The sequence below is a fragment of the Ailuropoda melanoleuca genome, chromosome 4 (assembly GCF_002007445.2).
Source record: "Ailuropoda melanoleuca isolate Jingjing chromosome 4, ASM200744v2, whole genome shotgun sequence".
Lineage (NCBI taxonomy): Eukaryota > Metazoa > Chordata > Mammalia > Carnivora > Ursidae > Ailuropoda > Ailuropoda melanoleuca.
In genome coordinates, this window is record NC_048221.1 from 88,021,615 (window position 1) to 88,035,685 (window position 14,071).

The window sequence follows — 14,071 nt, forward strand, 5'->3', positions numbered from 1 at the left end:
CACAAAAAGAAAAAGGAAGACAATTATGAATAGTTTGGCCTATTTTATTTTGAAATTAAATTTTTGGTTTGTTCACCAGAAAGCATTCTCAGACTGACTCTTAACTAACCCTACATTTTCATCTTTGTTTATTTAATCATCTACCTAAGATTTGTGCAAGTTTTCCTTTCTGTGGATGAACCTGTACTTATTACTGTAAACAGAAATAAGCAACCAAATAAATTAAATGGTCAGAAGATACAGACTTCCAGTTATAAAATAAATAAGTCTTGGAGATGTAATGTATAGCATGGTGACTATAGTTAATAATACTATATTGTATATTTGAAAATCTCTAAGAAAATAGATCTTAGAAGTTCTCATCACAAGAAAAGAAAATTTTCTAACTATGTGTGGTGATGGCTGTTAACTAGACTTATTGTAATCATTTTGCAGTATATACATATGAAATCATTATGTTGTACACCTGAAACTGATATAATATATGTCAGTTATATCTCAGTTTTTTTCTTAAAGAAAGAAATTGAGATTTTGGCTTTATAGCTCTTCGCTTACTTGAAGTATCTGGATAGCAATTTCTTTTGTTGTTTTTCCCTCAGGAAATTCTGGTCTTTAATTCCAGAATAGGTAGAACTACTTTATTAGATTTATCCAGAAATTGTGCAGAAGGACCACAACATCTTTTTAGAGCATGGTGAATATTACAGTTGGTCACTCTTCTTACGTTATAGCTTGAAATTGGGAATTGACCAAGTGTACAATTGTAGATTGTACTTGATATCTTACTTAATATTTAACGGTGGCAAGGCATTAGGTAACCTCTTAAATGGAAGATTAAATTACCCACTGGATTTTATGTTCTTCTAAACTTCCACTTAAGAACAAGATCTAATGCTATCAATGTTAAAACTATTAACATTAATCAACTTTTGTTCCAAAGGAAGAAAAGAAAACTAACTAGAAATATGTTGAAGGAATTTTAGGATTACCTTAAGTACAAGATACTTTAAAGGAGATATGCATTTGAATGGCATAAGAACCAGAGTCTAGGATCCTAGGTGTGCTGGTCTTACACACCCCTTTGGAAAAATGAATGAGATTTTCAATATACTTTTTATACTCCAGTTTAGTCATTTATAAAACAGAGATATATTAGGGTTCTCCAGAGAAACAGAACCAGGAGGGGGAGGGGGAGGGATAGCCTGGGAGGTGGGAGGGGAGGTTTGCATAGAAGGAGAGACTTATTATAAGGGATTGGCTCATGTCTTTATGGAGGCAGAGAAGTCCCAAATAGAGTCCTAAAGCTGTCTTCAGTAGATTGGATGAGGCTCACTCATATTAGAGAAGACAATCTGCTTTACCCAGTCTACCAGTTCAAATGTTAATCTCATCCAGGAACACACGCACACATATACCCAGCATAATGTTTGACCAGTCATCTGGGCAAACCATCAGAAGAGGGAGCACCGTTTGTCCCTGTATAGCTTTCAGGATTTGGGGGAGACTTGTAATCTGTGACTGGGGCCTACCAATTGGGAAACTCTGCATTTGATAATATGACTTGTTTGCATCAGTGGGTGAAATGAAATAGCTGCTTATATACCTCCTACCCTAAACATAAGATTTGTAGAATGAGTATAAGTGAATTCATACATGATGCTTTGCCCTCATTGATGAATTAAATCACTGGGTAGTTGATCATTTGTGTTTCCCCAGAAATCATATCAGGTTTGAAAAAGCAGTAACTATTTTTATAGAGACATTCAAGGTAATAAAGGACCCTGATAGGAAAACAAATACATGAGAAATGAGAAAATTGGAAAAGATAAAAGCCAGTGTACCTTTGAGAGTAATGTAGCCAGGGCCACATATGACTTTATGTGTCTTACACATAAAAGATATTTAAAATTCTATTTTATAACTTGGTATAAAGATGAGTATGTTAATATTAGCTCTTAAAACATTTTCACAAGCCTGAAGTTATTGTGGGCCTTAGCAATAGTATAGGGCCTGGCAATAGCTTAGTGCTTAAAAGCAGTGCTCTGGAGTCACACTGCGAGGTTGAGATCCAGGTTTCAGCACTGACTTGTATTAGTCACTTACCTGAACCTTAGATTTAGAGAATAATAATAGTTATTTAAAATCTCTCATTCTGAAGGTAAAATGAAATTGTGCGTTTGTAAACGTGCTTACTACCATGTTGTCTTGCATATAATGAGCACTCAATAAATGTTAGTTACTGAATAATCTCAGAAATGAACTTCTTGAAAAATGGTCTTTAAAGGTGCAAAGAAATAGTGTTGCCAACTGAATTTTTTGGTGAATGGCAGAAAGTAAAAGGGGGGCAAATGAGAATTTGTGTGGGAGTACCTCTAGCTGTGGCTATATACTCACGTGTCAAACTATTTTGAGAGGAAAGCTGCTGCTTTGGGCTAGTTACCATTCTCAGAATAGTTTTGACAGGTTAGGAGCTCTTCTGAGTACTAATGCCCTCCTCCTTTGTCCTAGCACTGGACGTGAGTAGAGAAAATAAAATGGACTCTGGCATCTGCCTTGAATAGCATTTGACTTTCAACTCTACAGATTTATCAGAGCCCCGAGTTCTTACAATGTGTAATGGCCAGATGTGCTGTTGTTTGCCAAGCTGGGAATTTGATGCATGTGTGAACTGGTTACATAACTGATACTCAGCTAACCAGTCACCAGTTCTCTAAGTCCAAGTTCAAGGGAGAACTGATGACTACTTTTCTTCTTTAACTTTGGAGTTAAAGGCATTTGAAAGTCAAGTAATTAATGTGAATATTATTTCATTTAGTTTGCTATTTGGTTGCTACCGTAACCTCAGCTAACTAGTATGCTAAGTGTGCGGGCACTTGGCACCTTCTCGTTAATTTACAGTACAGCACTCTATTAAAAATTTACAATTTGCTTTGTTGAAAACTATGATTTATAGTGTTAGATGAAATCATTGCTTTCTTAAGTATAGTCATCACCTCAGCAGTTAACAGTTGAATCCCTTATCTCATGGCTACAAATGTTTGAAAGACCAGCAAAAGCGGATAAAAGCATGATTTGGTGAAAAGAGAGTAGGCTTTGGAGTCAGACTTGGGATCAAATCCTTGCTGTGTACTGTACCAGCTTGGGACTGTGGTTGGTTAATCTTCCTGAGCTTTAGTTTCATCTGTAATATTGGAAACAATAATACTTATCTTTTGGGGGTTTTTTAAAAAGATTCATAAAGTAATATATGTAAGTATCAAGCACAGTACCTAGTATGTAAGGGATTCAGTTATTATTTATACTTATGATTATATAAATATATCCAGCCTATGTACAAAAATGGTTTATAAGATACACTTTCATAAGTAGAGCAAATGTGCCCCCTGCAGTCTTGAATAAAAGTGAGGTGTGTTGTGTTTTGTTTCGTTTTGTTTCTTAAATCTAGTGCACCCTGATCTAGCTAACATTCTTCATCAACTATGTACAGGAACCTAAGTACTGGAGATTCAAGATGACACATATTCTCCTCCCTCAAAGCTCCTATAATTTTTAGAAATTGAACTTAGAACTGCTTTGGTGACAGCTTAATACAGTGTTTAAGAACACAGACTCTGAAACTGTACTTTCTAGATTAGGATTCAGCATGTAATATTCATCTGACTATGGGCAAGTTAACCTCTTAGTGCTCTGTTTTTCTTATCTAGAAAATGGGGATAATAATATGACTGTTACCTCCCTCCTGTGGTTCCTCTGTGTTCTTCTGTGAGCTAATATTTGTGAAACATTTAGAATAATGCCTGGCATGTGGCAAGCACTGCGTAAGCATTAAATAAAATACGTAATGCACTGTATCAGGCTTTTGCAGTTTCTAACTATGTTGCAGAGAAATCTTTTGATATTTTACTGAATTTAGGCCCTCACTTTCTTGAACTGATTAGGGTTGTACTGATACTGTTTGCTTTATATATTCTGCCCTATCTGCCTAAGGAAACTTATTTAGCCAGTCTGACTTTACCTCTAATTCCAAATAATAAAATACAGTCTTTTAGAATTTTATATCTAATACAAGTTTGTATGTACTGTAACATGTTAATAAACATTACTATTTAATTCACATCTTTTTCTGAGTTAATCAGCTACAAGGAGTTTAAAAATTTGTAGTGTCCCCATTTAATCAAAACCAGGAATAGGTTGCCTCTTATGGCTAGATATACTCTAAAGAAATAAGAATTCTTACAAGCAGAGTAATATTAAGTTCCTTTTCACTTATACACAATAGAGTAAGTCCATGTTTAAATAATATTTCACTTTGTTGACCCTACTGTTGATGTAATACTAATTTTATTACTGATTTGGTTTAAGGCTCTTGCATGTATTAAACTGGGCGCTGGGCGTGGAGCCTGCTTAAGATTTTTCCTCTCCCTCTGCCCTGCCCCCCCTTTCTCTATCTCTCTCAAAAAAAATTTTTTTAAATAATAAATAAAATCCACAAGGAGTAGCATTAAGAGGTTCTGTTTATATAAGTGGTTCTTAATGATAGACATTTTAAAATTGGTACTTATTTTCCAATTCAGTAGGAGGATCTTAGGGAGGTTGCAAAAATTTGGATTGTTTAATTTCTTCTTATGGTAGAAATTGATAGATTGAAACAAGTATTTTCATAATGATGTAGAATGCTAAATAGTGGTAGAGAAACATCCCTATGAGATTTGAACCTAGTTTTGACATTTATTTTCTTCCCTGGTAGGCCACTGTGTTTTTGTTACCCTCTGTATAATAACAATAGTAGTGCTGAAAGTTACCACTTCTTAGGTACACACTGGGTGCCAAGTATTTGATCCTGTAATTTGTCACCCAACCTGTGAGATTGCCCCTGATATTTCCAGTTTAGAAATCCAGAAACTGAGTCTCACCTCTGGGTCCACAGTCGTCCATTGAAGCATTATAGTTCATCAGCCATTTACTTCCTGGAATTAACTAGTAGCAGATGAAATTTGGCATTATTACCATGAAAAACATATTAGTAAGAAACTCTTTTTAGAGGATTCCCTTTTACATCAGATTACATACATTGTGGATAACTGGAAATTGATATACTTTTAAAGGAAAGTGTCAGGAAATTTAATTTTCATCACCATCTTTGTTTTGTTTTTTGTTTTTTTGGTTTTTTTTTTTTAAGACTTTTTTATTTATTTATTCGACAGAGATAGAGACAGCCAGCGAGAGAGGGAACACAAGCAGGGGGAGTGGGAGAGGAAGAAGCAGGCTCATAGCAGAGGAGCCTGACGTGGGGCTCGATCCCATAACGCCGGGATCACGCCCTGAGCCGAAGGCAGACGCTCAACCGCTGTGCCACCCAGGCGCCCCCATCACCATCTTTGTTAATTCTGTTAGCTGCTTTCTTGTTGAATTGTTACAATTCCTCCTTGTGGTGGGTGGTGCTGTTCAGTTAGTGGATTCTGATTATTCGAATCTTTGTTATTTATTGCTCTACCTCAGGGGTCAAGAAACTGTGGCCTATGAGACAAATCTATCCTGCTGCCTGTTTTAGTAAATAAAGTTTCAGTGGAACGCACCACACTTACTTGTTTATAGATGGTGCAAAGCTGAAAATACTTACTATCTGGCCCTATACTGAAAAAAATTGCTAAAAGAAAAGAAAGAATTGCTGACCCCTGCTCTACTTGAGTCAACACAATATTTGAAGCAATTGAGTGTAGTATCTAACTGTAAAGATAAATGGAACTTTCTTTTAAATTTTTCATGTAATTTACATTCTGTATGAGAAAAGGTTAGGGAAGAAGTAAAAACTTGAGGTGAATGTGATCTGTTTGTTCACGCACATTCCACGGATTTGAGAATTTGCTTACTGGTGTACCTAAGACTGGTAGCTAGGTATAATATTGCCCAATTGACTGAATGTGTTGTGGGGTCATTTCTTCCTTCCTTTGATACATATTTTTTCTTTCCCATTAAAATGATAGCAAAGAGCATATGAAAGAGATTCAGTTTTAATTTACGGACAAGTAAAATTTGGTCATATGTGAGTTTTTGTTTACCTTCCCTGCCCAGAAGGAGCCAGGGCTCATCATGTTTCCAATTAGATGGTTATCTGATCCCTTTAAAAGTGATGTCTGTCCGTTCCCTCTGTTGACGCAAGTAAGTGCGGGTCCCCTTGACACACTCAGGTTTCACAAGCCTTGGGATCTGGAGTCTACTCTTTACTATAGGTTTCATAATTGATATTGAGAAGCTTTTCCCATATCACACACATGAATATAATGAAGGTGTTAGAGTAACTTTTGTAGAGATAGCAGAAGAGTACCCTGAGACTAATTATTCAGTGTTAAGTTTTTTGCTCTGATACAGCTTCCAAAAGAGATTTTGGTTTGGAAAACATGTTTGTAAAGGTTTTTCCTTTTGTTTTTCATTTTCCTGTTTGCTGACTATGCTAAACAGCAGAAATCAAGCGTAAACTTGTTTTTGTTACTTGGCAGGAAATACCACCATGATGTGGCATTTTCTTGTACACTCGGTATCATTTCAGGAGGACACTTCCAACAATCTTTAACTTAACAGTTTGTATTCCTATTTGAAGTTTAAGTAGTAAATTGAGCTAAGTTGACAATATTTTACATGTATGACATACAGTTAAGAAAGTGGGAAGAAATGTTATTGTAGGTGCACATATAGAATATAGTAATACCCCCAAAATGTAAGTTAATCTCCATTCAGCAAGTTTTAATTAATGAAAATACTCCAAAATGCCAATGTTCTCAGTGAAAATTCTCTAGGGAATATCCAGTCTTTGCTGGGAAGAAAGGCAGTGTTCTATTCAAAAATACATTTATACACACCATAGATAGAAGAGTAGAGAAATGGAATTTTTGAAAGATAACACAGATTATCAAAATGCTAAATGAACTATTGGATTTCTTAGTAAAAACTGAGACATTCTTTCCTACTTTGGTTGTTCTGTTAGCAGCAGAGATATTTTTAAAAGGCTTTTAAAATTCAGATGTTTATACTCAAGAAAAAGGTTCTGTTCAACTATAATAGCATAATGCTTTTCATAAACATTCGGTTTAATTATTCTTATATCTAGAGTACATGAGTGGTAGTAGGGAACACCTAGTGATGGAAAGAATAGGAATGCTGTTTGTTTTTCTGAATGTTTCTCTTTGTTTTTATTTTTGCTTTGGGTAGATTGTTCACACTTTGAGATGGCTTTCTCACTGTACAATTGACTAATAATTTCTTCATTGTGAATTCTGTAATAGATTCAATAAAGTAATGTTTGTAAACTATCAGATGTGTTGTTTGGCATGTAACTACATTTGTCACTACTGTAGCACTATGATTACTTAATGTAATCATTTAGAACAGCTGTTCTGTGAGCAGTTATGGTCCTTTCACTTAGTGTTTCCTGTACCTGACTGGTAGTTAACCTCTCATAGTAGTGGACAGGGTGTGGGGTTAGAGGTATGTGTGTTTGTGTTGATGATAAAACTGACATCATTAAAATTAGAGAAATGAAAATAAACTTTTGGGGGGTGTTTTGATGCAGACAGCTTTACTAAACCGCCTGGAGCGAATTTTCGAAGCATGTTTTCCTTCAATATTTATCCCTGGTACTGAAGAGGAAGTTACTTCCCTGAAGCACTTGCTGGAAACAAGCACCTTCCCAATAAAAACAAGAGAGGCCTTAGCTGAAAGTGGGTAAGTAGTAGACAGTTTTAGATAGCATGATATTTGTTAGTTTCAACTACCTTAACTTACAAGGTTATCTTAAAGCTTCAAGATTCTGAAATGTTCTTGTAACATTGTGTTGAAGTTTAAAAAGTCAGATTGTGCTATTAAAAAAAAACAACTCCCTGCTCCATTTTTGAATGCTTTTTAAAATATTTCTGAATCAGTATTCTCGTCAATTTCATATATTATCTTTTGACTTCTAGTATGATAAATGAGAATTTAGACTTCACATCTATATCCTCCTCCCTTCACCGTCTCTATTTTTTCATTTTTTTAATTTAAATTCAATTAGCCAACATGTAGTAGTACATCATTATATTTACATCAGTTTTTCATTAAGTTGATATTTGATATTTTCATTATTATAATCATGTAAATAGTGTTCACTGCTCATTATTAGAGCTTCTTCCTGGAAGTATAGTTGCCTGTCTTTTTCATTTACTAAGTCTTCTCCTACCCTCCCACAGCCTATTAATAATTTTACTTGTGATCAGACCTATCAAGCTAGCCATTCCATTTTTTTTTCCTGAGTCCTCCATCATCCTATTCTAATCTGGAATGGATTCAATCTAGGCTTCTTAAACACATGTTGTCTTGGAACTTCCCTTCACTTAGAGCCCATTTTGGTGGAGTACATCCTCTAATAGCCTCCTGAGAAATAAAGTACATAGGTGGTAAAATTTTATTTTATTCTACCTCACATTAAATTTATAATTTAGGATTTTTTGTTGGTGGCGTTCTGGAAATTCACAGTGAAGTGTCTTGATGAGTCTTTTCATTCATTGGGCTGAGTGCAAGGTGTACAGTCTTTCAGTCTAGAGACTTCTTCAGTATTGGGCAGTTCTCTTGTATTGACAGTTACCTTCCCTCCATTGTCTGTTTTCTTTCTGGAGCTCCTATTAATTATTAGATGTTAGAGGGTCTAGATTGCTTTTCTAATTTTAATTTCAAAGTACTCTTATTCCTGTACTCTTCTCTTGCATTTCATTACTCTCCACCTCTGGACACATTCTCTCCCTCTGTGAAAGTCTCTACTTCATCCCTCTTTGTAACCTCAAAGCTTGTGGTGCAAGGTTTTAAGTACCTCTCAATTTCTTTAAAGATGAAGATTATGATTTGCTTCTTGGTTTTTTGGGGTGTGATTTCTGAGAAGAAAAGGGGACAAAAAGGTGTATGCTTTATCATCTTAAGACCGTTTAGATGTGTTATTTAAAAATATGCTAGTTGTCCAAACAGACCCAGGAATCTCTCCAAGAGATTCATTTTTGGGATATAACACAACTCTATAACAAAACACACCATAAAATTCAGAAAGATACTTTTGCCTTAACTAACAATAGGAGCTGAACAGTAAAAACAACTTATTTAAACTGTAGGGTTGTGGCCAAATAATGGTGCATTCTTGTCTAACAGAACGTTACATAGCCATTGAAAAAGGTATACATGTAGATGAAGAAATGCTTAAAATCTGAAAAATAATACAAAATTCTCTATATGTTACAATTGCAGCTGTGTTTGTGGGTCAAGACTCAGAGAAAAAAGCACAAATACTAAATGGCTGTAGTAATATGGTGGAAGGTTGAGTGATTTCTTTTCTCCTTTTAAATATTTTTGTTTTACAGTTAAAAAAAAAACAGGCCAGATTTTGGTTGATTACTGGCATATTGTTCTAAATGAGTTTAACTTAGCTACTTTAATGACTAAGTGGTGGCTGTTGATTTTATTCGGTTAATAGTTGTATACTCACGTAAAGATTAATTGGAATGTATAACATTTCACCATCGCATTAAAAACTAGAATTCATGGTGAAAGCTATTGAGTAACCCATTATTGGTGGCTTCGTCATGACCTTTGCAGGGAACTGCTGGATGTGTGGACCGAGCTACAGGACATCCACGATGCACATGGCTTGAGATATCAGTGGGGCGGCTCCCATAGCAACAAGAAGCTTTTGTGCTCCTTGGGAATAGACACCCGAAACATTGTGAGTTTTGTTAGTGTCTTGGAAAATCCTTTAGTGGACCTATGAGTGTTTTTAAATTCTGTTACAACTTCTGATCCAGCTGTGATAAGCTAGTTGCTCAGAAAAATAATTATTAGTTGTCTTAAATGCTCATGTATTTTGACTATGCCAACTTTTAAACCTAAGTCTATCTATATTTTCTCCAGTCAATATTTCTTATTTTAGGAAAAGGTTGTTCTGGTGTTTTTTTGTTAATTATAAAATGAAGGGATTGGACTAAGAGATCAAAAACATAATCCCATGTGGGCAGTTTAATAATTTGTTGTATTTATGTTTCACACTGTGTATAATAAAGCATTGCAAGCGTATTTTAACTGTTTCATTTTATGCCATAGCATTCTCTAAATATGTGTTCTTTTTCTCTAACACGTGTGTAGCTCTTCACGGGTAATAAGAAGCAGCCTGTTATAGTACCCATGTATGCAGCAGGATTGGTAAGTACAAAAACGTCTGTGCAAATTTATCATTGCTGCATTCTGTAAAATTATCTTACATGGCATGACATGGAAAGAATATTTTAAGGGGCACTTAGTGTGGGAACATTAAATGAAACTTAATTTCCTTTTTGATCTCATAAATCCCTTCAAGTGTTGATTTAAGGACATTTTTCTGTATTCTATTAATTAAAGACACTGTTTTGTTTTAGGTTGAAGATTATTTTTATCCTAGTAATATAGTGCTCATAACTCTATAAAATGTACCTTTGGAGATTTTGCTTTTTCTTCTTCTTCTTCTTTTTTTTTTTGTCTTTCTAAATTTGCTTTTAAAAAGTGAAAGCTGAAGTATCTGAAGGCTTAAATGTCATGTGTTTTAATCCAGTTGTGATAAATTTTAAATGATGCATTAGTGAAGCTACGGATGTGCATAAAAGCTTGGGAATGCCATGTGATAGTAATTGAAACGAGCCAGGATCCAGTATTGGTCCTCAGTTTTTCTATTAATTTTTTTAAATGTGTTGAATTTTGTTTTTTCAGATATGCCAGGTAGTCCAGGATAACTGAGGAATTTTCTTTCTGTACCTTATCAGGACTCAGTCACACTTTAAAGTTTGATGTGTTTGTGTTTTTTGGTGTGTCTTTGAGTTATTGGTGAACAAAAGTGTTCTATTAAACTAAAAATATTCTTAAATGTTTTCACCAATAACTTGAAAATAAGGTGAAAATACAGTGTTTAAGAAAAAAAGTAACTAACTTGGTATGGAATCTATACAATCCTTTATGTGCATGTGAAAATGAATTTGCTGTGAAACTTGACTTTCTTTAATCTACAAGCTTTTTCCTTGAATAAACTGGAATTATTGATATTGAATTGGAATGTTTTTGGTTTTTTTAATAATAATTTTTATTTTGTTATGTTAGTCACCATACAGTATATCCTTAGTTTTTGATGTAATGTCCCATGATTCATTATTTGGGTATAACACCCAGTGCATCATGCAATATGTGACCTCCTTAATACCCATCACCAGCCTATCCCATTCCCCCACCTCCCTCCCCTCTGAAGCCCTCAGTTTGTTTCCCAGAGTCCACAGTCTCTCATGAATTGGAATGTTTTTGTTTCATTTTTGTAGTTTTGTTTGTTTTATGGAATTAGACAAAAACTTTTCTGCGCTTCAGCCTTTTAATCAGTTTCTGCTCCTTTATAAATGTAAATGTAACTTATCTGGTATTTTCAAAATACCTTGATTATCCTTATACTTTTTTCTGTTGTGGTAAATATAATGGAGAACATTCTTTAACTTCTTGGTTATCTGTATTTCTTTTTTCCTCAAGGAGTAGCATTCTAGAGATTGTTGATGTTACTGTCACATTCTGAGTAGAAAGTATGAATTTAATTTGTAGGAGTTTTCATTCAGCACATTGGCACTTAATCCTTATGTGTGGGCTCAGCGCATTAACCAGTTTTTTAAATTTTGTGAGGAGTTAGAGACTAATATTTTTGCCTAATTTTCCTACCTTAATAACAATCTTTATTAGTAATAATTTTACCATTTTTATGAGCTTTTAATACCAGAGTTGATTTTGTGAATATACCTCTCCTACTACCCCATAAAGATGATGCCTTACATTGAGAAACTTATTCTTTTTCATATCTCGTTTCAAGTTTTAATTTTACCTGAATTTTTCCCATGGTGCTTCACACAGATGAGGTATTCAGTATCTTTTGCTCTCATCTGGAGGAGTAAGACCTGAAATGATCATTTAAGTCACTGTTCTCAGACTTTAATGTGCATCAGAATTGCTTGGAAAACGTGTTAAAACAGAAAGCTGGGCACCACTCCCAGAGTTTCTTACTCAGTAGAAGTGAGGCTGCACATCTGACAAGTTCCCAGGTGACGCAAAAACTACTGATGGGGACCACTTTGAGAACCACTGATTTAAGGGGTAGTTCCCATTAGAAAAGTCAGCTAAGGCTGGGAATTGTTTGCTGAATGCATTGTCTCTCTGTATAAGATGCACTAGATAGAAAGCCTGTGTGATGTATAAGCTGTTGAGTTAGACCATGAATTTGTTTTCGTTCAAGCCGCTGGAGTAAAGCCTTTCACAAATACCATTGTTAAGAATTGAATCTGTAAATTGCTTTAGTTAGCATTTGCCCTATTTTATGAGAAGAGGGGGGATTGTCCTGAAAACTTGTTTTTAGAAATTTACAGATTCAGACCTTACTGTCTTCGCCGCTTTGATATTTTTCCCCCAGTAAAGGAGGACTTTCGTGTGGTCTGGTTGATAAATATTCAAGAGTTTATCGAGTATTATTTTAAAATGTATTAAAGCTTAGCTTTTTTTTCAGGCCATTAACTGGTGAATTACCCATTATTATTAGTATTTCGTAAAGTATTGATACAAAATGCTGGGGGTTTTTTTTTCCTTCTTTATTTCTACCTCCACCCTGAATGCCTTTCTTACTCAAAAAGTGTGTTAGCTTTGTAACACACCTAGAGGAACATGTTAGGTGTTTCCCCCTCTGAAATGGCTGTGTCTCTGCTTTGCTAGTCCAGGAACTAAGTATTAAGGCTACCATCCTTTAGTGGAAATAGGATCAAATACTAAATTTACATTGAAGCATGTAGACACCATCACATTAGATGACATGTTTTAGAATTCTCACTTCTCCAAGCACCAGCAGGGTGTAGAGGGTACAAAGGGTGTCCTTTTATGTAGTTTCAGTGTCTGAAACATCATAAAATTGTTGGAATCTTAGGGCCTGGATATAATCTGTGGTGCTCGCCTCTTCCCCACCCCTGCCGTACCCACATTGCTTATACTTTGTGTAACAGTGATAACCAGGCACTTTAAAACCAGTCAGATTTAAAATACAAGGTCTTACTTCAAGAAGTATGGATTCCAAAGATACTATTGTAAAACATTTTTCATTATAGTGCTAGAAGATTATCTCTAAACAAAATTTAAGAATAGTTCCTTTTTGTCTTTAGTACTCTCCAAATGACTTGGTTTTTTACTTTCTGCTAGATGGACTTTCTCATGAAGTTTGAGTTGATTTCTCCCCCTCTTCCACTAATGGCTAATACGCCTTTTTCAGGGTATGTTAGAGCCCACCAAGGAACCATTGAAACCACTATCTGCTGCAGAAAAAATTGCTTCCATTGGTCAGACAAACACCATGTCACCAGAAATGAACACATGTACATCTGACCAATTCCAGGTAAAAATATCCGTATGTGTATTGATACCTTTATGCATGTATACACACAAATGTCCAGACACAGTGTTTCCTGTAATATGTAACTTTTAGCTTAAAATATTTTAAAAATTGATTTAATGATGGACATGATTTTGATTACTTATTAACATCCCTTGGAATACAATAAACAAGCTATCTTTAATTTTCAAAAAAGGAACAATTTGAGAACTGGCTGGTTATGGGTAAGTCCTTTAAATCTTTCTAGGCCCTAGTTTCTTTACCTATAAAATGAAGACTTTGAAGCAGGCATCTCTAAAAATCCCTTACAGCTTGAACATTGTATGATCATAATTACTGACACACCAATCTGGTAAGTACTGATTTTCAAAATAATTGGGAAACACCGCATTTACACCAGCTCTTCAAATCTGCTAATGTGTGTTTTTTCTGAAGCTTGCAAATTTTATAAAGTAATAAAATTAGGTGTGTTTATTACATCAAAAACTATTTTGAGAGTTTGAATAAAAGTGTTACTTAAGTTGAAAAGGATGTGGCATTTTACAAAACATTATTTGGATTAAGAAAAAAAGTTGTCCTATCTTTTTTATCCTTTACCTCCTTAGCACCATTAAGCACAAATTTTTTTTTCAGTCT

At 34.8% G+C, this 14,071-nt stretch overlaps 1 protein-coding gene across 6 annotated transcripts in view; it reads left to right on the forward strand.

Annotated features, from left to right (window-relative positions):
• The window catches only part of AFTPH (aftiphilin), a 65,861-nt gene that overhangs the window by 33,440 nt on the left and 18,350 nt on the right, over positions 1–14,071 (forward strand). For 5 of the 6 annotated variants that reach the window (XR_004624935.1, XM_034659222.1, XM_034659223.1 and 2 more), the window contains 4 exons: positions 7,568–7,719; positions 9,610–9,736; positions 10,153–10,209; positions 13,316–13,438. Coding sequence is in view for 5 of the 6 variants with exons in the window: in XM_034659222.1 (XP_034515113.1) it covers positions 7,568–7,719; positions 9,610–9,736; positions 10,153–10,209; positions 13,316–13,438 (459 nt within the window). In the remaining variant the exon portion in view is untranslated. Of the gene's footprint in view, positions 1–7,567; positions 7,720–9,609; positions 9,737–10,152; positions 10,210–10,749; positions 11,084–13,315; positions 13,439–14,071 lie in introns of those variants that run through there. The other variant, XM_034659224.1, reaches the window with a different exon arrangement.